Source organism: Cinclus cinclus, chromosome 31, assembly GCF_963662255.1.
Source record: "Cinclus cinclus chromosome 31, bCinCin1.1, whole genome shotgun sequence".
NCBI classification, from domain to species: Eukaryota; Metazoa; Chordata; class Aves; order Passeriformes; family Cinclidae; genus Cinclus; species Cinclus cinclus.
Genome location: NC_085076.1, coordinates 2,352,076 through 2,375,217, shown reverse-complemented (window position 1 = coordinate 2,375,217; position 23,142 = coordinate 2,352,076). Strand labels below are relative to the sequence as shown.

The 23,142-nt window shown below is 53.0% G+C and overlaps 3 protein-coding genes across 6 annotated transcripts; all 3 read left to right on the top strand.

The window, feature by feature from the left end:
• Positions 1-2,709: 2,709 nt before the first annotated feature.
• On the top strand, positions 2,710-9,347 carry S100A11 (S100 calcium binding protein A11). Of its 2 annotated transcripts, none has more exons than XM_062511628.1 (3): positions 2,710-2,724; positions 7,986-8,123; positions 9,047-9,347. In XM_062511628.1, the coding sequence occupies exons 1-3, from the start codon at positions 2,710-2,712 to the stop codon at positions 9,197-9,199; spliced, it is 306 nt and encodes a 101-aa protein (XP_062367612.1). In that variant the 3' UTR covers positions 9,200-9,347. The 2 variants fall into 2 exon arrangements, with proteins under 2 accessions (XP_062367612.1, XP_062367611.1); XM_062511627.1 differs by lacking the exon at positions 2,710-2,724 and adding an exon at positions 6,101-6,626.
• A 627-nt stretch (positions 9,348-9,974) lies between these two features.
• Positions 9,975-13,572, top strand: CD48 (CD48 molecule). The gene is given in 4 exon segments (XM_062511565.1): positions 9,975-10,035; positions 10,448-10,768; positions 11,168-11,422; positions 12,057-13,572. Coding segments are annotated over 4 exon segments (729 nt in total). The 3' UTR covers positions 12,149-13,572.
• A 613-nt stretch (positions 13,573-14,185) lies between these two features.
• Positions 14,186-21,771, top strand: SLAMF1 (signaling lymphocytic activation molecule family member 1). 3 transcript variants are annotated; one of them, XM_062511364.1, is made up of 9 exons: positions 14,186-14,294; positions 14,594-14,792; positions 16,560-16,880; positions 17,289-17,570; positions 19,090-19,224; positions 20,175-20,251; positions 20,707-20,715; positions 20,780-20,917; positions 20,994-21,771. In XM_062511364.1, the coding sequence occupies exons 2-9, from the start codon at positions 14,741-14,743 to the stop codon at positions 21,033-21,035; spliced, it is 1,056 nt and encodes a 351-aa protein (XP_062367348.1). In that variant the 5' UTR covers positions 14,186-14,294; positions 14,594-14,740; the 3' UTR covers positions 21,036-21,771. The 3 variants fall into 3 exon arrangements, with proteins under 3 accessions (XP_062367348.1, XP_062367346.1, XP_062367347.1); XM_062511362.1 differs by lacking the exon at positions 20,707-20,715 and having other exon boundaries at positions 19,090-19,203; positions 20,780-20,905; positions 20,991-21,771; XM_062511363.1 differs by lacking the exon at positions 20,707-20,715 and having other exon boundaries at positions 14,239-14,294; positions 14,644-14,792; positions 19,090-19,203; positions 20,780-20,905; positions 20,991-21,771.
• Positions 21,772-23,142: the final 1,371 nt, after the last annotated feature.

Genomic DNA, 23,142 nt, shown 5'->3' with positions numbered 1-23,142 from the left:
TCAATGATTCCCGAGTTCTTTCCCAGTTCTGGAATTCTGTGACTGCCCCCACAACTCTTCCAACCCATCCTGCCACCAAAAAGAAAGATAAAACCTTGAAAATGAACTGGGGGGAGGTGTGGCTTTCCTTTTCTGAGAAGGAGAAATCCCAAAAAGGAAAGAGATGTTGAGCTGCAGCCAGGGAACAACCAGGAAAATGGGGAATGAATTCCCACAGCAGGTGCTGAGCCCTAAAAGTAAAATGAGTGATGGAAGGAGAATTCCTGCGATTCTTCCCATTTTTGCATTTCTCCCCCAAGGAGCAGGAAGACAAAAATCCCCTTTCCCGCCCCCCCTTCATTTTTTTTTCCCTGCAGAAGCCTCACGACCCTCAGACCATTGAGAAGATCCTGCAGTTCCTGGAGTGGGATGGGGATGGGGACATCGACTTTAACGAGTTCCTCCTCTTGGTGTTCCGGGTGGCCAAGTGCTGCTTCTGGTTCCAACCAAGGGCCCCGTACCTGGTGCAGAGGACAAAGCTCCTGACCGGCGGAAAATCCCTCCGAGAGCCGGAATTCAGGAGCAGAGGGAGCCGCCGGCAGCTCCAGGAGGAAGAGATGGAACAAGGAGAAACCTGGGAGAGGAATCGTGAAGTTGAGCTGCAACGAGACCTCAGGGTTGGGGAGTTGGACATATCGGAGGAAACGAGGAGGGATCGGCGGGAACGCCGCACACGGAGCGGGAAGGATGTGGAACCGAGTGGGGAACGGGAAAGGTTCCGGGAGGAAGAACCAGCAGACGTGAGGATGGGCAGGCAACGACAGGAGCCCCAACCACGACCAGACCGGTGGAGCCTCCAGGAGCCAGGGCGGGTTGAAAGAAGCCAGCGGCCACAAGGAGCAGATGGAGGAGGTGACAATCGGCCACGGGAAGGTGAATTGCTCCTGGAAGAGAGAAGCCGCAACCGCCGGGATGAGCTGGAACAAAGAGAGCTGGAAGGGGGAAGCTGCCGGGTGGCTGAGCTGGAATGTCCGGAGTCCAGGCGGCCACATCAGTCATACCTGGAGGAACCGTTAGAGATCGACCTCAGGGAATGTGGGAGAGCAGAGCTGGAAGAACGCAGATACAGACAGAGAACAAAGCTGGAACAGGAGCTGGAATTGGCAGAAAGGGAAAGGGAGATCCGGGAACAACAGGAGAGGGAAGAAAGAGATGATCCCAGAAGGAAAGGGAGAATGAGAGAAAGAAGGGTGGATCTGGAACAGGAGCTGGAACTGGAGGTGTCTGAGCACCGCACTCGGGAAAGGGAGGAAGACGTGGCTGCCATTGGCTGGAGAGAGACACAGGAGAGACGCGGAATTCGAGAATTTCGTGAAGTTGAAGCTGATGGAAGAAGACAGAGAGAAACTCTGAGGTACGAGAGGGAGAGAGAGACCTCAGTGGCAGCAGCAGAAGCCAACGTCAAAGTGCGCCGTGAGGAGCTGAGAAGAAGAGAACGTCCCTGTGAGGGTGAAGAAGAGAGAAGAATTTGCCCCAGAAGAGAGAGGGAAGAGCCCGTGAGGAAGAGGAGAGTTGATCAGGAACAGGAGCTGGAGGTGTCTGAGCGCCGCACTCGGGAAAGGGAGGCAGAAGTGGCTGCCATCGGCCGGAGAGAGACACGGGAGAGACGAGAAATTCATGAAGTTGAAGCGGATGGAAGGAGACAGAGAGAAACTCTGAGGTACGAGAGGGAGAGAGAGACCTCAGTGGCAGCAGCAGAAGCCGATGTCAAAGTGCGGCGAGAGATCCGGGAACGAGGTGAGGAGCTGAGAAGAAGAGAGCGTCCCTGTAAGGGCGAGGAGGAAGACAGAAGGATTTCCCGGATCAGAGAGAGGGAACAGGCTGTGAGGGAGAGGAGAGTGGATCAGGAACAGGAGCTGGAGGTGTCTGAGCGGCGCACTTGGGAGAGGGAGGCAGAAGTGGCTGCCATCGACAGGAGAGACAGGCGGGAGAGACGAGAAATTCATGAAGTCGAAGCTGATGGAAGGAGACAAAGAGAAACTCTGAGGTACGAGAGGGAGAGAGAGACCTCAGTGGCAGCAGCAGAAGCCGATGTCAAAGTGCGGCGTGAGGAGCTGAGAAGAAGAGAACGTCCCTGTGAGGGTGAAGAAGAGAGAAGAATTTGCCCCAGAAGAGAGAGGGATGAGGCCGTGAGGGAGAGGAGAGTTGATCAGGAACGGGAGCTGGAGGTGTCTGAGCGGCGCACTCGGGAAAGGGAGGCAGAAGTGGCTGCCATCGGCCGGAGAGAGACACGGGAGAGACGAGAGCGTGAAATTCGTGGGATTGAAGCTGATGGAAGGAGACAGAGAGAAACTCTGAGGTACGAGAGGGAGAGAGAGACCTCAGTGGCAGCAGCAGAAGCCGATGTCAAAGTGCGGCGAGAGATCCGGGAACGAGGTGAGGAGCTGAGAAGAAGAGAGCGTCCCTGTGAGGGCGAGGAGGAAGACAGAAGGATTTCCCGGATCAGAGAGAGGGAACAGGCTGTGAGGGAGAGGAGAGTGGATCAGGAACAGGAGCTGGAGGTGTCTGAGCGGCGCACTTGGGAGAGGGAGGCAGAAGTGGCTGCCATCGACAGGAGAGACAGGCGGGAGAGACGAGAAATTCGTGAAGTTGAAGCTGATGGAAGGAGACAAAGAGAAACTCTGAGGTACGAGAGGGAGAGAGAGACCTCAGTGGCAGCAGCAGAAGCCGATGTCAAAGTGCAGCGTGAGGAGCATAGACGGAGGGAACGTCCCTGTGAGGGTGAGGAAGAAAGAAGAATTTGCCCCAGAAGAGACAGGGAAGAGGCCGTGAGGGAGAGGAGAGTTGATCAGGAACAGGAGCTGGAGGTGTCTGAGCACCGCACTCGGGAAAGGGAGGCAGAAGTGGCTGCCATCGGCCGGAGAGAGACACGGGAGAGACGAGAAATTCATGAAGTTGAAGCGGATGGAAGGAGACAGAGAGAAACTCTGAGGTACGAGAGGGAGAGAGAGACCTCAGTGGCAGCAGCAGAAGCCGATGTCAAAGTGTGGCGAGAGATCCGGGAACGAGGTGAGGAGCTGAGAAGAAGAGAGTGTCCCTGTGAAGGAGAAGAAGACAGAAGGATTTCCCGGATCAGAGAGAGGGACGAGGCCGTGAGGGAGAGGAGAATCGATCGGGAGCGGGAGCTGGAGGTGTCTGAGCGGCGCACTCGGGAAAGGGAGGAACGAGAGGCTGTGATCAACCAGAGAGAGACACGGGAGAGACGAGAGCGTGAAATTCGTGAAATTCGTGAGGCTGAAGCTGATGGAAGGAGACAGAGAGAAACTCTGAGGTACGAGAGGGAGAGAGAGACCTCAGTTGCAGCAGCAGAAGCCGATGTCAAAGTGCGGCGTGAGGAGCTGAGAAGAAGAGAACGTCCCTGTGAGGGTGAAGAAGAGAGAAGAATTTGCCCCAGAAGAGAGAGGGATGAGGCCGTGAGGGAGAGGAGAGTTGATCAGGAACGGGAGCTGGAGGTGTCTGAGCGGCGCACTCGGGAAAGGGAGGCAGAAGTGGCTGCCATCGGCCGGAGAGAGACACGGGAGAGACGAGAAATTTGTGAAGTTGAAGCGGATGGAAGGAGACAGAGAGAAACTCTGAGGTACGAGAGGGAGAGAGAGACCTCAGTGGCAGCAGCAGAAGCCGATGTCAAAGTGCGCCGTGAGGAGCATAGACGGAGGGAACGTCCCTGTGAGGGTGAGGAAGAAAGAAGAATTTGCCCCAGAAGAGAGAGGGAAGAGGCCGTGAGGGAGAGGAGAGTTGATCAGGAACAGGAGCTGGAGGTGTCTGAGCGCCGCACTCGGAAAAGGGAGGCAGAAGTGGCTGCCATCGGCCGGAGAGAGACACGGGAGAGACGAGAGCGTGAAATTCGTGGGATTGAAGCTGATGGAAGGAGACAGAGAGAAACTCTGAGGTACGAGAGGGAGAGAGAGACCTCAGTGGCAGCAGCAGAAGCCGATGTCAAAGTGCGGCGAGAGATCCGGGAACGAGGTGAGGAGCTGAGAAGAAGAGAGTGTCCCTGTGAAGGAGAAGAAGACAGAAGGATTTCCCGGATCAGAGAGAGGGACGAGGCCGTGAGGGAGAGGAGAATCGATCGGGAGCGGGAGCTGGAGGTGGAGGTCTCTGAGCGCCGCAGCCTCCGGACACGCGAAAGGGAGGCCGAAGTGACCAGCACTGACCAGAGGGAGGCACGGGAGGCCGTCAGGCTGGAGGTGCTGGAGGAGGAAGATGAAGAGGAGCTGGAGGAGGGACAGTGCTGCTACCAGACCCTGGACGTGGACACCGACGATCTCTGTCCCCCAGGACCCATCAGTGACCTCAGGGTCCGGTACCTCCCCACTGACCCCGAGGTCCGGCCCGAGGTCCGGCTGCTCCCCGAGCCCGTGGACCCTCAGACCGTGGCCTACGTGGTGCACGTTATCCAGAACCTGGACAACCCCAAAGCCGCCACCTACGAGATCGTGTGCCACCAGCCCGGCCAGCCCGCGAGCGTCCGAACCTGCTCCGTGTCCCCGCGGCCCCCGTCCAAATCCCAGGAAAACCCCGAGGATCAGGAGGAGCCCCGGGAAAGATCTGGAAAAGAGGCTAAGGATGGACCTGTCCGGGATTGCGCTGAGCTGGAGGCTGTGAAATCCAAGGAGATCCGGAGGCGCCCCGAGATCCCCGAGGCAGAGCAAGATCAGCCCCAGGGGGAGGGATCCCAAAAAATCCCACGGGATCGCCAGGACAGCGAGGCCAAGAGCTGCCCCCCGGCTCAGGAGGCTCGGGAATGTCGGGATGCGGAGCGGAGAGAACCCGGAGAGACCCGCAGGGAGGGGATCCAGGAGGATGAGGAGGTTCCTGAGGAGGAATCCAGCAAGAGGAGCCGCCGGGAATCCGGAAATTCTCAGGTTTCTCGGGAAGGTGGCACCAAGCAGGGCCAAGAACCCTCACAGGAGGCCCCGAGCCGCCCCAGGGATGAATCCAAGACATCCTGAGCGGAATCTGCCTCTCCCTGGAGCCTCCCCAGGTCCTTTTGAGGGTCACTTCTGCCCCCATGCCCGGCTCAGGATGTGGTGGCCCAGCAGTGATGGACCCAGAAGGATCCCGGGGTGTCCAGAGGGGCTTGGGGGCTTTTCCCTGGAATAAATCCTCAGCAGGAAGCGAGATTCCCCCGGAGCTGGAGTTTTCACCTCCCTGCTGGGTGTGTCCCTCCATATTTAATCACTTTTTCTGCTCTAATTGGAGTCCTTGGGTCCCTCTGTCCTCTTTTGCACCCTGGGGTGTCACTTCAGGCCTCCCAGCCCTGAGGTTCGGGTTTTTCTTGGTTTCTGCCTTGGAACTCAAAAAAATTCCTGATTTGGGGGCCTGGAGATCCTCGAGGTTGGGGGGGTGGAAAAATTCACCTTTTTAGCCTTGATTCCAGCAGAATTCCAGCTCCAGGCTCGGGGTTTGGAGCAGCCACAGGGTGCTGGTGGTGGGTGGGGGATTCTCCTTCTCCTGTTTTTCTTTTTCCTTCCTTTTCATCGCATGGAAAATGGGAATAAACGGCTGATTCCTGCACCGGCTCCGTGCGTCATGTTCCGGGGACTGGGAGGGCTGGGAGGGCTCGGAGCGGGGCCCAGTTTGGGTCAGATATTCCCAGTACAGGTCACACATTCCCAATTCGGATCAGACATTCCCAGTTTGGGTCACACATTCCCAGTTAGGATCAGGCATTCCCAGTTACAATCAGGCATTCCCAGTTCAGGTCGCACATTCCCAGTTCGGATCCGACATTCCCAGTTCAGGTCACACATTCCCAGTTAGGATCAGGCATTCCCAGTTCTGATCAGGCATTCCCAGTTCAGGTCACACATTCCCAGTTCAGGTCACACATTCCCAGTTAGGATCAGGCATTCCCAGTTCTGATCAGACATTCCCAGTTCAGGTCACACATTCCCAGTTCAGGTCACACATTCCCAGTTCGGGTCACACATTCCCAGTTAGGATCAGGCATTCCCAGTTCAGGTCACACATTCCCAGTTCGGATCCGACATTCCCAGTTCAGGTCACACATTCCCAGTTCAGGATCAGACATTCCCAGTTTGGGTCACACATTGCCAGGGGCAGGGACAGGGACACAGCTCGGTGACAATGACATGGCCACACAGATGGCAGCATTTCCATTCTCCTTTTTCCTTCTCCAGGCTCCCCTGGAAGATTTTTGGGAATTTTCCCTTTTTTCCTCCTCCATCTCCCCCTTAAGATTTTTTTTTTGAAGCAACTTCCCCTTTCTTCCCCGCCAATTTTTCTTTTTATAAATTTCCCTTTTCTCCCCCCAATCTCTCCCTAAAGATTTTTAGGGCTTCTCCCCCTACCCAGACTCTCGGGGGACTCCAGGGATATCCCGAAGGAGCAAACGGGGATGGAGCAGGATCTGGGAATGCCCGCGGGGCTCTGGGGCAGGGCCGGGCACATTCCAGAGGCGCGGGAGGAGCCGCGGTTGCCGCTGGAAACGGGAATTGCCCAACGCGTCCGGGGATGACTCAACCCGGGCGGGGCTCCCCAACTTTTTTCTTTTCCCCAGTTTTTCTTTTTTTTTTTTTTTTTCCGGATCTCACAATTCCAAACCGGAGCGGAGCTCAGCCATGGTGAGGGATTCCCGGGAATGAGGGGGGGGAAAAGTGGATGAGGAGAGAGGGGGGGAGGGGGGGGGGTGTTGGGGAGGGGAGAAAAAGGGGATTTTTGTCATAAAACGCCCCAAAATTGGAGTGGGGAGGGGACGGGGGTGGTTCTAAAGGAAGGAATTTTCCAAGGAAAAAAGGGCAGGGGGATGTGGGAGAGGTGATTGTGGAGAGGGAAAGGGGAGGGGAAAAGGGGATTTTCCCACGAAATGTCCCAAAATTGGAGTGGGGTGGGGACGGGGGTGGTCATGAGGGAAGGAAAAATAGGGGGAAAAAACAAGGAAAATGGGGGAAAACAGGGATAGAACAGGAAGGTAAAAACGGGGGAACCGGGGAGAGTGAACAGGGGGAAAACGGGGGAGAAACTGGGGAAAAAACCGGGAGGAAAATGGAAAAAAGCAGGGGTGAAATGGGGAAGAACGGGGGAGGGAAATGGGTGGAAAACAGGGAAATAAACGGAGAAAAAAATGGGAAAATGGGTGAAAAAAGGTTAAAAAAAAAAACACGGGAGAGTGAGGGGAAACCGGGGAAAAAACCACGGGAGAGTGGGGGGAAACCGGGGAAAAATCGGGATTATGTCCCAAAAATCCGCTTGATCCAAGGCGGGCCCTTCCCTTCCCCCTGCCCCGCTGGATCCGCCACCGCCCCACGGGATTTTCCGGGAGCCGCTCCCGCTCCGGGAGCTTCCTTCTGTGCCAGGGAGAGAAATCCAGGGAAAAATGTGGTGGAACGGGTCGGGCTGAGCCCTTCCCTCATCCCGAAAAAATCGGGATTGCCCCTGGAAAGGACAGAGGGGGGGGTCTTTCCCTGCTCCCACAAAAACCTGGAATAGCTCCTGGAATGGGCACAGGAGGCCCCTCCCTCATCCCCCCCAAAAAATGGGATTGCCTCTGGCACAGCTGGAAGGGGCACAAGAGGCCCTTCCCTCATCCCAAAAAACCTGGAATTGCTGCTGGAATGGTCAGAGGAGGCTCCTCCAGCCTTTCCCTGCTCCCAAAAGAAAACCAGGATTGCTCCTGGAATGGGTACAGGAGGCCCCTCCCTCATCCCAAAAAAATGGGATTGCCTCTGGCACACCTGGAACAGGTAGAGGAGGCCCCTCCCCCATCCCAAAAAAATGGGATTGCTCCTGGAACGGGTAGAGGGGGTTCTTCCCTCATCCCAAAAAAAAGGCGATTGCTCCTGGAATGGGCACAGGAGGCCCTTCCCTCATCCCAAAAAACCCGGGATTGCCCCTGGCACAGCTGGAAGGGGCAGAGAGTGCTGGGCCAGCCCTGCTCCATCCCAAAATCCTGAAATCCCGGCCTGTTGCCGTTCCCTTCCCAGCCCACGGAGACGGAGCGCTGCATCGAGTCGCTGCTGGCCGTGTTCCAGCGCTACGCCGGCCGAGAGGGAAACTCCTGCACCCTCTCCAAGAGGGAATTCCGGGCATTCATGGACACCGAGCTGGCCGCCTTCACCAAGGTCTGGGAACGGGGGCTGGGATCCATGGGATTCCTGGGATTGGGATGGGATCAGTAGGATTGGGATGGGATCAGTGGGAGGGGACCCATGGGGTTGGCATGGGGTGGGATGGGGTTGGATCGATGGGATGGGATGGATCCATTGGATCAATGCGATGGGATCAATGCAATGGGATCAATGCAATGGGATGGGATCAATGGGATGGAATCCATGGGATCTATGGGATTGGGATGGGATCCATGGGATCAATAGGGTGGGATGGATCCATTGAATCAATGGGATGGGATTGATGGGATGGAATCCATGGGATCAATAGGATTGGGATGGGATCCATGGGATTGGATGGGATCAGTGGGCGGGGATCTATAGGATTGGGATGGGATGGGATGGGATGGGATGGGATGGGATGGGATGGGATGGGATAATGGGATGGGATGGGATGGGATAATGGGATGGGATGGGATAATGGGATGGGATGGGGTGGGATGGGATGGGATGAGATATTGGGATGGGATAATGGGATGGGATAATGGGATGGGATGGGATGGGATGATCCAGCGGGTCCAGGCCCTGGGGATGTGCCTGGATGGGATTGTGGGAACATCACTGAATGTGGATATTTAATATTTAGGGATTTCCCATCCCAAACCATTCCAGGATTCCCTGGGCTGGCTCAGATGGGATTTTAGGGATAAGCCCTTCCTTGGCCCCAGTTATCCCATGGATTCCCCATCCCTGGGAGTACCCAGTTCCAGCCTGGATCCCCCCTAGAACATCGGGAACATCCTTGCCCATGGATTGGGATATTTCACCTCCTTCAATCCCAAACCATTCCAGGATTCCCTGAGCTCCCATCCCTCTCTGGGCAGGGAATTCCCCCTCATTCCAGGAACCAATTCCCAATTTTTTTCTTTCTTCCCCAGAACCAGAAGGATCCAGGCGTGGTGGACAGGATGATGAAGAAGCTGGACATGAACAGCGACGGGCAGTTGGATTTCCAGGAATTCCTGAACCTCATCGGGGGCATTGCCGTGGCCTGCCACGACACCCTGATCCTCAAATCCCCCAATCCATAAATCCAGAGGCTCCAGAGCCATCCCAGATCCCCCCGGGACAACCCATGGAACGCTGGAAGTGATGGAATGGTCGCGTTCCCTTTTTCCTTTCCCCCCCGCCCCCCCACCTCCGGCTTTTTATGGATAAATAAAAAGTTTAAAACCCCGAGGCTTGGTGGGAATCCTGAGGGATTCTGGGATCAGCGAGGGAGGGGAAAGGATTCCAAAGTGATCCTCACCTGGTCACCCACTCCAAATTCCTGGAATTCCCTCCAGGGATGGGGATCCAACCCTCCCTGAGACCGTTCAAGTAGTTCCCAAACCTTTTCTCCATGGAAAAATCATCTCAAATATCCAACCCTGGACGCCGTGACCTATCCCATTCCCTGGGATCAGATCCCAAACCCCCCTGGTTGTTTCCAGGCTTTGGGGTCACTCTGGTCACCCACAGTGAGGAGGACATGTGACCCTTGGGGTCAGTGTCCCACTGGCCATCGGGACGGTTTTGGGGTCCCTCTGGTGGGCATTTGGGGGATCCATGGGGTGCTGTGGGAGGCGTTTCGGGTCTATTTGTGACACCCTTGTGACGTCATTACACCTGCAAAATGGAAACAGGAACAGGAACCCTCGGCCTTTTCCATCACGTGGTCTCCTCCGTTTCTTCTTCAGAACCCCCACCCCAGCGCTGGTTTTTGGGGGATTTTGGGGGTTTCCACCCTCGGGTAGTCCTTAGAGAGGGTCCCACCCTGGGTTTGGGCATGTCCCACCCACATGGAGGTGACACTGGGGACAGAAGATGGTGCCGGGGCTGGTGCTGAACCTCCTCTTCTTCTTCATCATGCAAGGTACGGGGCGGGGTGAGGGCGCTGCGGTGGGGATGTGGCTTTGGGGACAGCTTGGGACATTGGGGTGACCCCACCCTGTCCCCACCATGGCTTTTCCCACAAGGTGCCACAACGGGGTCTGTCCCCACAGGAGTCACCATGCCTGGAGTGGGGGAACAGCATGTCCCCACATGAAATCCCAAAAAGAAGTAAAAGTGAAGGAAAAAAATGAATCCCTGAGGAATTTGGGAAAACCTGAAATCCTTATCCTGCCCCTCTAAAGGCAAAGGGCACCAGAAATGGCGGAGTTATTTCAATTTTGGTTTTAATATCCGAGTAAATTTTCATTTTAAACGCGTCTGGACAAGCAGGACAAAACCCAGGAAAGACCGAGCGACCCCACAACACCATCCCCATTTTTGGTCTTTTTTTTTTTTTTTGGCAGTCTGGGCACAAGAACCCCAACCCTTGGAGGTGAACGGAGCCATCAGTGGGGTGGCATTCCTGAACCCCTGCCGCCCCCGAGACCCCTCAGAATATTCCCAAATCCATTGGCGCTGGGAAAACAGGCTGACAATTGCCAGCCAGAGGTGGGACCAGGAGCCCAGGTAGCCCCAGAGAGACTTTCGGGGGCATCTGGAGCTCTTTGAGAACCACACGCTAAAAATGAGTGACCTGAGGGTTGGGGACAACAGCGAGTACCACCTGTACCTGCAGGATGACACGGGCAAGGAGAGCGTCCAGAGGGTCCGGCTGAGGGTCTACGGTGAGTCTGGGGACAGGGAATTGTCCCCGAGATCCACAGGTGGGTTGGGGACGTTGTGATGTCTTGGGGGTTGTCCCCGAGCTCCATGGGGACGTTGTGGTGTCCTGGGGGTTTTCCCAGTGCTCCACAGGTGGGTTGGGGATTTTATGATGTCTTTAAGAGATTGTCCCCAAGTTTCATGGGGACATTGTGATGTCCTGAGTGTTGTCCCACTGCCCCTCAGGGACGTTGTGACATCCTAGGGGTTGTCCCAGATCTCCACAGGTAGGTTGGGGATATTGTGACATCCTGGGGGCATTGCCCCCATGTCCTACAGGTGGACTGGGGACATTGTGCCATCCTGGGGGAATTGTCCCCGAGCTCCACGGGTCCTTTGTGCCACCCTGGCCTCTCCTGTAGATCTGGTCCCAAAGCCCCATGCGGTGGCCACCAGCAGCGGTGACGCCCAACAGTGCAACGCCACCCTCAGGTGCTCTGTGGCCCTCGAAGGGGTCACCTACGAGTGGATCCCACCCCAGAAACTCCCGAGGAACGACATCCCCGTCCTGAGGGTGTCCTTCAACCCCGCCCTTGAGACCTACGTGTGCAGGGTCACCAACCCCGTGTCCTCCAACAACGCCTCGCTGACCTACCGGCCGCCCTGCAGCTGGACAGGTACGGCCATGGCCGGACACGGCTCTGGGGAGGGGTGGCCTTGGCTTTGGAATGTCCCCGGAGTGGTTTTTGGGGTGTTTTTGGGGACTTTGGGAGTGATGCCAAAGAGTTTTTGGGGTTGGGGAAGAGCGGCGAGGACATCGATCAAATATGGGGCTGATCCCGCATGGTCACCCAGAGGGATCTCCAGGAATTCCTGGGACACCTCTGGGGATGGTCACTCCAACCCTTCCTACGTCCCTTCCAAGGCCTGGCTGTTCTTTCCAGGATTTTCCCAAATTTCCCACCCTGAGCCTCCCCTGACACAGCTCGTGGCCGTTCCTTTGTCCTGATTTTGGACTCCACCCCAAAATTGACCCCACTGCAGTGTTGGAGGATCCCTGAACCCCAAAACTGATCCCTGAGGGGCTCTGGAGATCCCTAAATCCCAAAAATGAACCCATGTGGGGGTCCCTGAACCCCAAAAATCATTCAGGGGGTCCCAAAATGATCCTTCTTTCCCAGGGAGCAGATCCCAATTCCCAAGGTGGACCCCAGGGGCAGTGGGATTTCCCTTTCCCAAATCCCTTTCCCAAATCCCTTTTCTGGGATCTGAGGACCATCCCAGAGCTCCTGGATCTCCTTCTGCCCCCAGGGGAGTCCTCGTCCTTCACCTGTGCCACGCCCAGCGCCCCGGTGGCCCTGGGAAACCTGGTCCTCCTCTTCCTCCTGCTGCCCGTGGCCTGAGGACACCGCAGGTGACACCTCCTGTCACCTCCTCACCTTCCACCACCACCGGGACAACACCTGGCTGAAGATCCCAAAATCCCCCGGGTGCAGGAAAATGCGCTTGTTCAACCGGAATGGAATTGTTGAATTGCTGGTTAATTTGGAAATCAGAATAATTTAATTTATGGTTAATTTGGAAATTGGAAGAATTTAATTTATGGTTAATTTGGAAATACTCCGCGAACTGGAATTCCGAATTTGGAATTTCTCCCCGAAATCTGCAGGGAGACCCAATCTGAGCCTTTCCTGGGGTTTCCTGGAATTTTGTTGTATCCTCCTTTTTTTGGAATGGCCTCGAAGGGCAGAGACGAGGTGACACCTTCTCTTTTACCAGCCAGGGAGGGTTGGGGTCTGTTTTGGATTTCCCAAAAATTTTCTTTGCACATTAAATTTGATCCTGAACACCACATTTTTAAGATTTTCTGTATTTTTCTTCAGTCTGGGACGTCTCATGGCTCAGAGATCCAGGGGCGATGATGGAAAAATCTCGGAGATGTTTTCCCCCGCAGCCTCGTTTTTGGGGACAAAATTCCTTCCTTTGTTCCCCCAGAGGAGGATCCGGCTCTGGAGGGTGGGATGTGGATCCAGAGGGGTGGGAAGAAATCTTGGGAATTACAGAGATGATCCCTCAAAAAAAAAAAAAAAAAAAAAACCGACGTGGAAAAATTTGGGATACTTCCAGCTCCACCAACCCAGCCCAAAAAAGGGGGAAATTGGGGATTTCACCTCCATAAATCCCAAAAAGTTCCACTTTAGGCAAAGATTCCCAAGGCCGGAATCACCCAAGGGTCAAGAGGGAATTCCTTGGAAAATTCCAAGGAATTCGAGCCCTGCCTGAGGAGCGGCTCAGGATAATTCCTGCCCCGTGGTTGATGATTTTAACACCAAAGTTGATTTTTCCAGTGGAAATAATTTTTTGGGGGCCTTGGTCCATTCCTATGTGGAGATTTTGAGCTTTAATTCCGTTTATAAAATCCAGGATATCCAAGAAAATCTCTGGAAATTAATAAATATTGGTCCTGGTGCTGAATCTCAGTTTTCCAGGCAGAAAATTCCAGGGTGAGTTGATGGGGGAAAATAAAGGATTTAGGATCGTTATTTCCACTTACAAGAGTTTTTCCTGTCATTTTATGTTCCTTGCTTCCCAAAAGGATTTTTTTCCTGGATTATTTCACTTCATTGATTTTTCCTGCCCAATCCCAGCCAAGACCAGGTGGGGAAAATTTGTTTCTTTGGGATTTTATTTCGGCTTTTCTGGACCATTTCTGGATCAAAAAATCCTGTTGGGACCTGGAGGTTGAACTGGTGGAGAAATACATGGAGAAATCCATGGGAATTCCAGGTGGGATTTGTGCCATTAAAAACACCTCCAGAACCCCAAAATACCCCCCCCCCCCACAAAAAAAACCCCAAATACCCCAAACACCCCGAAACCAACAATTTTATCACCCCAAAATCCTTCCAAGCGCCCATTCCAGAAGTTTCCAGGAGGATCTGCTGCTGTTTTTCTTGGATTAGGTCATCCCATTTGTATTTTTTTTCTGGAGAAGTCTGATTTTGGGAAATGACAGCTTTGGGGTTTTTACCTCGTCAGGTGCTTTCTCAGAACGGAGGAGGAGCCTCACAAGACGTTCCAGATGGGTTTTTTTGGTTTTTTTTTTTGTTTTTTTTTTTTTTTTCTTCCTGTTGAGAAATCATTTCTCAGCAGCAAAGCTTCTGAGCTGATCTCCCCTGGACAGCAGCGGGATCCTCCTTGGATTCCCTGGGATTGGATTTGGGTAAAAATCCTGGAATTCTCATCCCTGGAACTACAAGGAATTGGTCACAGCTCTGATTGTTGGATCCAGCCTCAGGGATCTCGGAATTCTGGCTCCATACCCTGAAAACTGAGGAAAACCAGCGAATTTTGGGGAAAGAAAACAGAAGAAAAACCCCTTGGATTTCCTCCACTGAATCCAGTCGAGATTTTCCCAGCAGCAGATCCACGACTGGAATTTCTTTTCCTGCCTTTCCCAGCCATTCCAGGAAGAACCATCCCGAGGTGACCCCAAATTCACCCATATTTACCCAAATTCACCGAGAACGAGGATTTGGCTTCTCCCAGGTGAGTTTTTGGGGACCTCCTCCCAACTTCTCCTTGCTGCAGATTCCATGGAGCTCCAAGCTGTGATATTCCCAGGAAATTTGAGGTTTTCCCACCTTTCTGGGGGGATGGAGCAGATTTTGGGATGTTCCAAGGAGCTGTCCACGTCCTCTGGATCTTCCACCTCCGCGGAGCTGGAAAGATCCAGGAAATTCCTTTAAAAATGGATTTTTTTTTTCCCTCTTTTTCTTTCCTTTTTTGAGGACCCTCAGCAGGATGAGGGAATTCTGGTGGAAAACCAAATCTTTTTTTCTGCGCAGCTATTGGGCCATGGGTCACAGTCGCTTTGAATAATTTCCAACTCGTTCAGCTCCACACCAAACAGGAAATGAAAGGCTGTGGGGTGAAGATCTTCCTGTCACCACCTGCTCTGAACATCGGGGCGGCAGAGGCTCCGTGATCCCGGGATGGGCTCAGGCACTTGGCTCTGGCTGCTCCTCACTCTCGGAGCTCTTTGGGGTACGTTGGTTTTCCTCCCCAATTTTGGGGGGTTTTTTTTGGGGTTTTTTTTTTTGAGTATTTTTTGGATTTGGGGTTTTTTTTTGGGGTGATCAGGACTTTGGGGTGGATGTGCTCAAGGTGGGATGAGAGGAACAGCCCGAAAACTCTTCCAGAGGGAGGATGGGATTAAAGAATTATGGGAAAAAATCCATCTGGAAAAGTGAAGGATTGGGGAGAATTTTAGTGGGGTTTTGAGAAACCTGAGGGGCGATTAATTAATTCAAATTAATTAATTCATTTGAGAGGGATTAATTCTGTGCCAAAGGGAGTTGGGATATTCCAGAGGAAGATTCCCGGTGGATTGGCTCAAATCACCAGGCTGGGAGATGGTTCCCAAGGAATAAAATCATGGAATGGTTTGGGTTGGAAGGACCTTGAGGATCGCTGTCTTCCAACCTTTTGCCATGGGAAAACTTCCATAAAAATGGAGGCAATCTCTGGTTTTGGAGACTCTGGAAAGCCAAAATTCCCTCCAAACTTCCCGCCGAAATTCCAAGCTCCACCAGTGGGAAATCTTTTCCTTTTCCCTCTTCCCTTTCCTGTTTTCCCTCTTCCCTTTCCCCCTTTTTCCTTTCCTTTCCTTTCCTTTCCTTTCCTTTCCTTTCCTTTCCTTTCCTTTCCTTTCCTTTCCTTTCCTTTCCTTTCCTTTCCTTTCCTTTCCTTTCCTTTCCTTTCCTTTCCTTTCCTTTCCTTTCCTTTCCTTTCCTTTCCTTTCCTTTCCTTTCCTTTCCTTTCCTTTCCTTTCCTTTCCTTTCCTTTCCTTTCCTTTCCTTTCCTTTCCTTCCTTCCCTTCCCTTCCCTTCCCTTCCCTTCCCTTCCCTTCCCTTCCCTTCCCTTCCCTTCCCTTCCCTTCCCTTCCCTTCCCTTCCCTTCCCTTCCCTTCCCTTCCCTTCCCTTCCCTTCCCTTCCCTTCCCTTCCCTTCCCTTCCCTTCCCTTCCCTTCCCTTCCCTTCCCTTCCCTTCCATTCCCTTCCCTTTCCCAGGCAAAACCAATGGAAAAATACTTTGGGAAAAGTGGATGGGGCACAGTAGGGACCCCTCCAATTTTGGTTCCTCTTCCTCCTCCTCCTCCTCCTCCCCTTCCTCTTCCTCCTCCTCCTCCTCCTCCTCTTCCTCCTCCTCCTCCAACAATTTCCTACAAAAACAAAATTTGTTTGCCCAGAAATGAGGGAAAAACTGAATCAAGGAAAATCCAAATGGAGGAAAATCTGAATCATTGGTTTGTAATAAACAACAAAGGGGTTTTGGGGGAAAAAAAAAATCTTCCCACAGAAATCTGGGAGTGTGAGAGATGAAACGCCTCAATTTTTTTTCTTTCCAAAAAAAAAAAAAAAAAAAAAACAACCTGGGACCAGCTCAACCAGAAGGAAAATGAGGGATTTGTACCTGAGCCCACTCCCAGGTGGCTGCAATTCCCAAAATTCTGGGATATTTGGAATACAGAAATTTGGGAAAGATACTCCTTTGGATTTGGGGTCTAACCTTCAGATTTGGGGCCTAACATTTAGATTTGAGGGTTCTCCCTTGGGTTTGGGGTTTTTGGGGTCTTTCCCTTGGATCTGGGGTCTCCCCTCTGGATCTGGATGTTCCACCCTTGGTTCTGGGATCCTGTGGATCACCAGGCTGGATCCAGCATCATCCCTGATCTGATCCCAGAGGATTCCTCCAGGGCTGGGAAAGGGATGATCCCCATGGCCTCAACCCTTCTTCCTCCCTTCTTCCCAGGGATCGGAGCCAAGAAAACGCAGATTGGAATTTTGGGAAAACCGACGCTCCTGGAGATCCCCCGTGAGTTCCAGGAGCGCACTGAGGAATTCAGGGAAGCCTCCTGGAAAAAAATCGTGGAGGGGTCACCGACTAAGAAATTCCTGCTGAAGATTTCCAGTGTGAATTTGACGGAGTTTGAGCCGGAGCGGATGCGTTTCCACAGGGAGGATTTTTCCCTGGAAATCCTCAACACCAGCCGGGATGACGGGCGGCTCTACGAGTACAGCGTCAACAAGGGCTCAGAGGAGGAGCTCTGGCTGATCCAGCTGCAAGTGTTCGGTAAAAAATCCTCTGGGAATTGCCACGATGGATGATCCTGGCTTTTTCCTGGATGTTCCCGGCCTTTTCTGGGATGTTCCTGGCTTTTTTCTGGATGGTTCTGTCATTTTGGGAGAAAGTTTAGGAGGTGGGTGGGGGTTAAGGGGGTGGGAGATGCCCACTTCAATCAAAAAACAAATATCCTGGAATTCCCATTTCTCCCTTTTTCCAGAGCTGGAAGCCAATCCCAGTTTTTTTGCTGAAATTTCCTGCCTTTTGTTGGATCTTCCCAGACTTTCCCTGGAATTTCCTGATGTTCCTGACTTTTTTTTGTCTGGATGTTCTCAGCATTTTGGGAGCAGGTCTGGGATGTGGGTGGTGATCAAGGAGGTGGAAACCCCAAATCCTGGAATTCCTGCCTTTTCCCAGAGCCAGTGGCCAATCCCATCATCCGGATCCTCCATCGGGAATCGTCCAACAGCAGCTGCTCCCTCACCCTCCTCTGCACCTCGGAGCGGGGGGATGAGGTTTCCTACAGCTGGGACAGCCGGGACAACGGGACCGGGGGGATCTGCTCTGGGAACAGCAGCATCCTGAACATCTCCTATTCCCTACGGAGCCCCGGCTTCCGCTGCGTCTGCACCGCCAGGAATCTCGTCAGCAGCCTGGACGTGGCTTTCGACTCTTCCCAGTGTGGCTTCGAGCAGTGGGGTAGGTCCTGGAATCCTGGAATCCTGGAATCCCAGAATCATGGAATCCAGAATCATGGAATCATGGAATCATGGAATCCCAGAATCCTGGAATCCTGGAATCCCAGAATCATGGAATCCAGAATCATGGAATCCAGAATCATGGAATCATGGAATCCCGGAATCCTGGAATCCTGGAATCCAGAATCATGGAATCCAGAATCATGGAATCATGGAATCCTGGAATCCTGGAATCCCGGAATCCTGGAATCCCAGAATCATGGAATCCAGAATCATGGAATCCAGAATCATGGAATCCTGGAATCCCGGAATCCTGGAATCCTGGAATCCCAGAATCATGGAATCCAGAATCATGGAATCCAGAATCATGGAATCCTGGAATCCTGGAATCCTGGAGTCCTGGAGTCCTGGAATCTCGGAATCCTAGAATCCTGGAATCCTGGAATCCAGAATCCTGGAATCCCAGAATGCTGGAATCCCAGGATGCTGGAATCAAGAGTGCTGGAATCATAGAGTGCTGGAATGCTGGAACCCCAGAATCCCGGAACCCCAGAACACCTTAATCCCAAAATCCCAGAATCCTGGAACCCCAGAATCACAGAATGGCAGAATCCCAGAATTTTGGAATCCAATAATCCCAGAACCCCAGAATCCAAGAACCTCAGTATCCCAGTGTCCCAGTATCCCAGTATCCCAGAATCCCAGAATTCCAGGACTGTGGAGTGGGAAGGGAGCTCTGGAGATGTCCCAGTGCTGTCTGTATGGGGTGGGAATTTGATGGATTTGGGTGGAAATTTGAGAGATTTGGGTAGAAACTGCAGAGATTTCTCTGATATTTGAGATATTTCTCTGGATTAACAGGATCCCCCTCCGGATGAGAGATTTTTATGGATATTTGAACTATTTCTATGGATATTTGAGATATTCCTGCCCATCAACTTCCCTTAAAGCCACCTGGGATGTTTTTAGGTTGTTTTTTTCTTTTTTTTTTTTCTGACCCTAAATCTGGCCCCCAGCGGGTTTTTATCTCAAATAAGACAAGTGAAGAGAGCTCAGAGGCATTTCCTGCCTTTGGTTTCCTGCTCTGCAGAAAAACAACCCCAAATGGGGTAACAGGGTTGAGAAACGCAGCCTCCAAATGAGGTGAGAAGGTGAAAAAATTCAGACCAAATTAGGGCACAGTGGTGACAGAAATCAGCCCCAAAATCAGGAGACAAAATGACAGAAATCAGCCCCAGGTGACAAAAATAATCCCTAAGATCAAGGGACAGGTGACAAAAATCATCCCTAAAATCAGGGGACAGGTGACAGAAATCAGTTCTAAAGTCAGGGGACAAAGTGATGGAAATCAGCCCCAGGTGACAGAAATCATCCCTAAAAATCAGGGGACAGGTGTGACAAAAAATCAGCCCCAAAATCAGAGGACAGGTGACAAAAATCATCCCTAAATCAGGGGACAGAGGTGACAAAAGGCTCCATGTGCCCCGGGGCCACCTCACAGTGTCCCCTCCCTGTCCCAGGTGGCCCCCGGGTGAGGACAGAGCTCCTCGTGCCGCTGGTGGTTCTCGGTGTCATCGTCATTGTCATCATCATCGTCATCATTGTCACCTTCAGGGCCACTCGCTCAGCCAAACGTAAGTTTTGGGGGTGCTGGAGTTGGGTGGGAGGGGTCCCCAAAGGCTGATTCCCAAAATCCCAGAAGCTGGGAAAAAATTCCGAGGTCATCCAGTCCAAGCTGTCCCCACCTGGTCACTCCATGTCTGGAAACGTCCAAGGACGGCGACTCCAAATGTCTCTTCCAAGGCCTGAGTGCCCTTTCCAGGAAAAAATTCCTCCTGGAAGGGTTGGAAACCTTGGAATGGATTATCCCACCCTTCAGGAAGGAGAAAAATTCTGTTTTTTCCTCCAAGTGTAAAAGGCAGGGGTAAGAAATGGCTTCAAAAACAAAGGGAGATATAAAAATATAAAAATGGACCTTCCCACAGATTCTTTTCCCGCAGGACGGGTGTCCTGCGCACCTCCCACCATTCCAACGGGAATTGGATGATCCCAACCTAAAACTGGGGAGAGCAGTGTCTCTTCCCGTTCTCTGGGTGGAGACAAATTCCCGGAAATTACCAAAAGAGGCAGAAATCCTCAGAAATCCCATCCTGAGGGCATGTGGATGGAATTGGGATTGGGATCTTTGGGATCCTCTCCCAGCTCATCCCTGACAAACCAAGGATGAGTTTCTTGGAGAGAAAATCCAAAAAAATGGGAATTCCTGGGGGAGCTGGGGGTGGCTCAGGCTGGAGAAAAGGGGGATCCAGGGGGCATTTCGGGATCTTCCAGGGGAAATCTGGGATCAGATCCCAGGGAATGGGACAGGACAAGAGGGAATGGTGGGAAATTTGGGAAAATCCCTCCTGGAAAGGGAGGCCAGGCCTGGGAAGGGACTGCCCAGGGAGGTTTGGAGTGACCACCCCAGAAGTATCCAAGGAATTCCTGGAATTCCTCGGGATGACCAAAAAGGGACCGGACACCGGTCGGACTCGGTGACTTTGGAATCCTTTCCCAAACTGGATGATCCCAGGATTGTGTGACCTCACCCCTCTCCCACCTACAGGTGACCAGGATTCTTCCCAGGTCACTCTGGATGGTGCCGATGGTGCCACCAGTGCCACCATCTATGCCCAGGTGCAGGTGAGTGGGAAAAATGGGGGGGGGAAATTGGGAAAATGGGGAAAAATGGGGAAAAAGGGAAAAATGGGGAGAGAAAGTTAGGGGGAAAGGGTGAAGAAAAGGGGGAAAGAGGTTAAAGGGAAAAAGGTGGAAAAGGGGGAAGAAAGAAGGAAAAAAGGGGGAAACGGAAGAAAGGAAGGAAAGGGGTAAAGGTGAAAAATAGGGCAAAAAGGGGGGGGAAATGAGGGGGGAAAGGGTAAAAAGGGGGGGAAAGCAGAAAAAAAGGGGGGAAAGGGAGAAAAAAGCAGGAAAAAAAGAGAGGGTGACACTGGGGAGGGGGTGACCCATCCCTACTGCCCCCGGTCACCGAGAATTTGGAAATTTGGGAAAGTCCCACAGTAGCTTTGGGGACAAACTCCAGGATTTTCCCAATTTTCCAAGCCCTGCTGGGCACAAAGGTGGTGGCTGCACTGGAGCGGCCCCGAGTGACATCTTGGGGACTCTCAGGTGCCCCTCAGATTCCTGCCCACCCTTTGTCCCCTCTCTCAGAAGCCCAAAGGGACCGTCCCCAACGCCACCCCCCTCTCGTGCACCACCATCTACACCGCGGCCACCGGGCCACCCCTGGCCACCAACGGAGCCCCCCGCTCCCCAAACCCTCGGAGACACCCCCAGGTAAAGGGGACTGTCCCCCAACCCCTTCCCGTGGGTCACCCACCTCGCTGAGCCCTTTGACCCCCAAATTTTTGTCTCTTCTAAGGAGCCCACCACGGTTTACGCCAGCGTGACTCTCCCCGTGGCCTGAGGCTCTCCTGGGATCTGCTGATCCCTGGGGGATCCTTTGGGAATCCCGGAGCAGCCCCAGAGGAATCGGGGGCAGAGCTCTCTGGTGTGTCCGGTGTGGTGGCCGGAGCGCTGTGGGATGGACATTGGTAAGAAACCTCCCCTGGACGTGGTGGAAGAATTCCAGAGGGATCCTGGAGGGGTGGGAGAAGGGAGAGAGGTTCTGGATGCACCTCGGAGCTGGGAATGCAGGAGGATCCCAATGGGAATGGTCACCAGTGACCCCAGGAATGGTCACCTGTGACCCCAGGGATGGTCATTCCCACATTTCTGACCCCGAGACTGGTCATTCCCACTCTTGTGACCTTGGGAATGGTGTCGGGATTGGGACTCCGACCTCATCCCTGTGGAATTTCACACCAGAATCTCATCCCGATCCTGGATCCTGATTTCCCAAAGGAGCCTGCAAGGAATTCAAAGAGGAAAAACAAGAACTGGTTTTATTTTGGGGGGGCTATGTTGTTGTTTGTTTGTTTGTTTGTTTGTTTTGTTTTGAGCTCTGGGATGGGTCAAAAATACCAAATCTGCTGGGATTTGGCCCAAGGGGTGAGGAATTTTGGCAACCTCTCAGTGGGAGCAGCCACTCCCCCACCTTCTTCCCTATTCCCAAAACTTCCCTATTCCCATCCTTTCCCACTGATTTGAGGGACTTTTTAATCCCAAAACATCTCAGTTATCGACAGGTCCGAGTTTGTGGATTGTGGTGGAGGAGAAAGGAAAATAAAATTGGAATTTTTTTTAAAAAATCTTTTGGGATTGGATTCTGAAGGAGGTTCCCAGTCTGGACCTGGATTTGGGGGGAACAGAAAGCAAAAAGTTTTCTTTGCCCGAGGAAGGGCAGGTCAGGCTCATCCTTGTGGCTCTAAAGCGGTGGAAAAAACCCAAATTCCATCAGGGAGGAGCCCTGAAAGTGCCCAGGGAGGTTTGGAGTCGCCAGCCCTGGAGGTGTCCGAGGTGAGAACCGGCCACAGGTCAGACTCGGTAACGTCAGAGCTCTTTCCTAACCCCATAAATTCTGGGATTCTGCAGATGCTGGAGGCGGCAGGGAAGAAATGAGATCAGCACCCCCTGAGCGCTGTCGCCTACGGTTGTCACCGTGTCATGGTCTCACAATTGTGGGGGCGTTTCTGCTATTTCGGCAGTTCCAGAAACTGATAACTGAACTTTGGGGAGCCCCCCCAGATCCCCCCCAGATGAGAGGGGACACTCGGCTGGTGTCCCAGGGGAGGTGACACCACAGGGGATGCAAAACCCGGTGAGATTTTGGAATAGCACCCCAAAAATCCCACCCTGCGCCCGCAAGTGTTGTTGCCTGGAATTCCCAAATTCCCAAATCCATCCCGAGAGCCCCCTCCTCACCTCTGCTCTCAGCCAGTCCCAGCAGCAGTGCCAGCAGCGCCGGGGGACAGCGGGGACCCCCGGGTGGGGACATCTCGGAGCAGCCACCAAAGGTTTGGGGACGGCGAGTGCCCAATGGCAACTTGGGGACCTCCTCTGCTCCTTTCTCCTCCTCCTCCTCCAGGGTGGGGCCCAGACCCCAGATTCCCATTCCAGCCCCAAAATGTTGCCCTTAACATCCCTCCCAACCCAAACCAGTCTGAGCCAGCAGCTCTCAGTTCCTCACTGGGACTGCAGAACTGAAATTGGGTTTTTTTTAGGATTTTTACCACTTCTGTCCCAGCTCATTTCCCCATAACACCAAAATTTCACCGCGTGGTGTCCACGTGTGCATACTCCAGACTGGGGGAGGTGCTGCTTTCCCAAAATTGTCACTGTCCCATGACCAGGGGTGACTTTGGGGTGGCACTGGAGCAATTCCTTCATGCCGGAGGCTGAGGGAATCAGGGATGTTCCCCACTGAGCACCTGAGTTATTTGGAACACTTGAGTTATTTTGGAACACCTGAGTTATTTGGAACACCTGAGTTATTTTGGAACACCTGAGTTATTTGGGACACCTGAGTTATTTTGGAACACGCAGCCACCATGACACTCTCCGCCCAGATCCCCTGCTCATTTTTCCATGCAGGTGGGGTTGTTTGGGGTTTTTTTTTAACACCTCAAACTCTC

Coding starts and splice junctions, on each gene's coding strand:
- S100A11 (XM_062511628.1), top strand. Junction 8,124..9,046: donor AGCTGGCCGCCTTCACCAAG/GTCTGGGAACGG, acceptor TTTCTTCCCCAG/AACCAGAAGGATCCAGGCGT.
- SLAMF1 (XM_062511364.1), top strand. CDS start 14,741: ATGGGCTCAGGCACTTGGCTCTGGCTGCTCCTCACTCTCGGAGCTCTT. Junction 19,225..20,174: donor TAAGTTTTGGGGGTGCTGGA/GTTGGGTGGGAG, acceptor TCCCACCTACAG/GTGACCAGGATTCTTCCCAG. Junction 20,918..20,993: donor ACCCCCAGGTAAAGGGGACT/GTCCCCCAACCC, acceptor TCTTCTAAGGAG/CCCACCACGGTTTACGCCAG.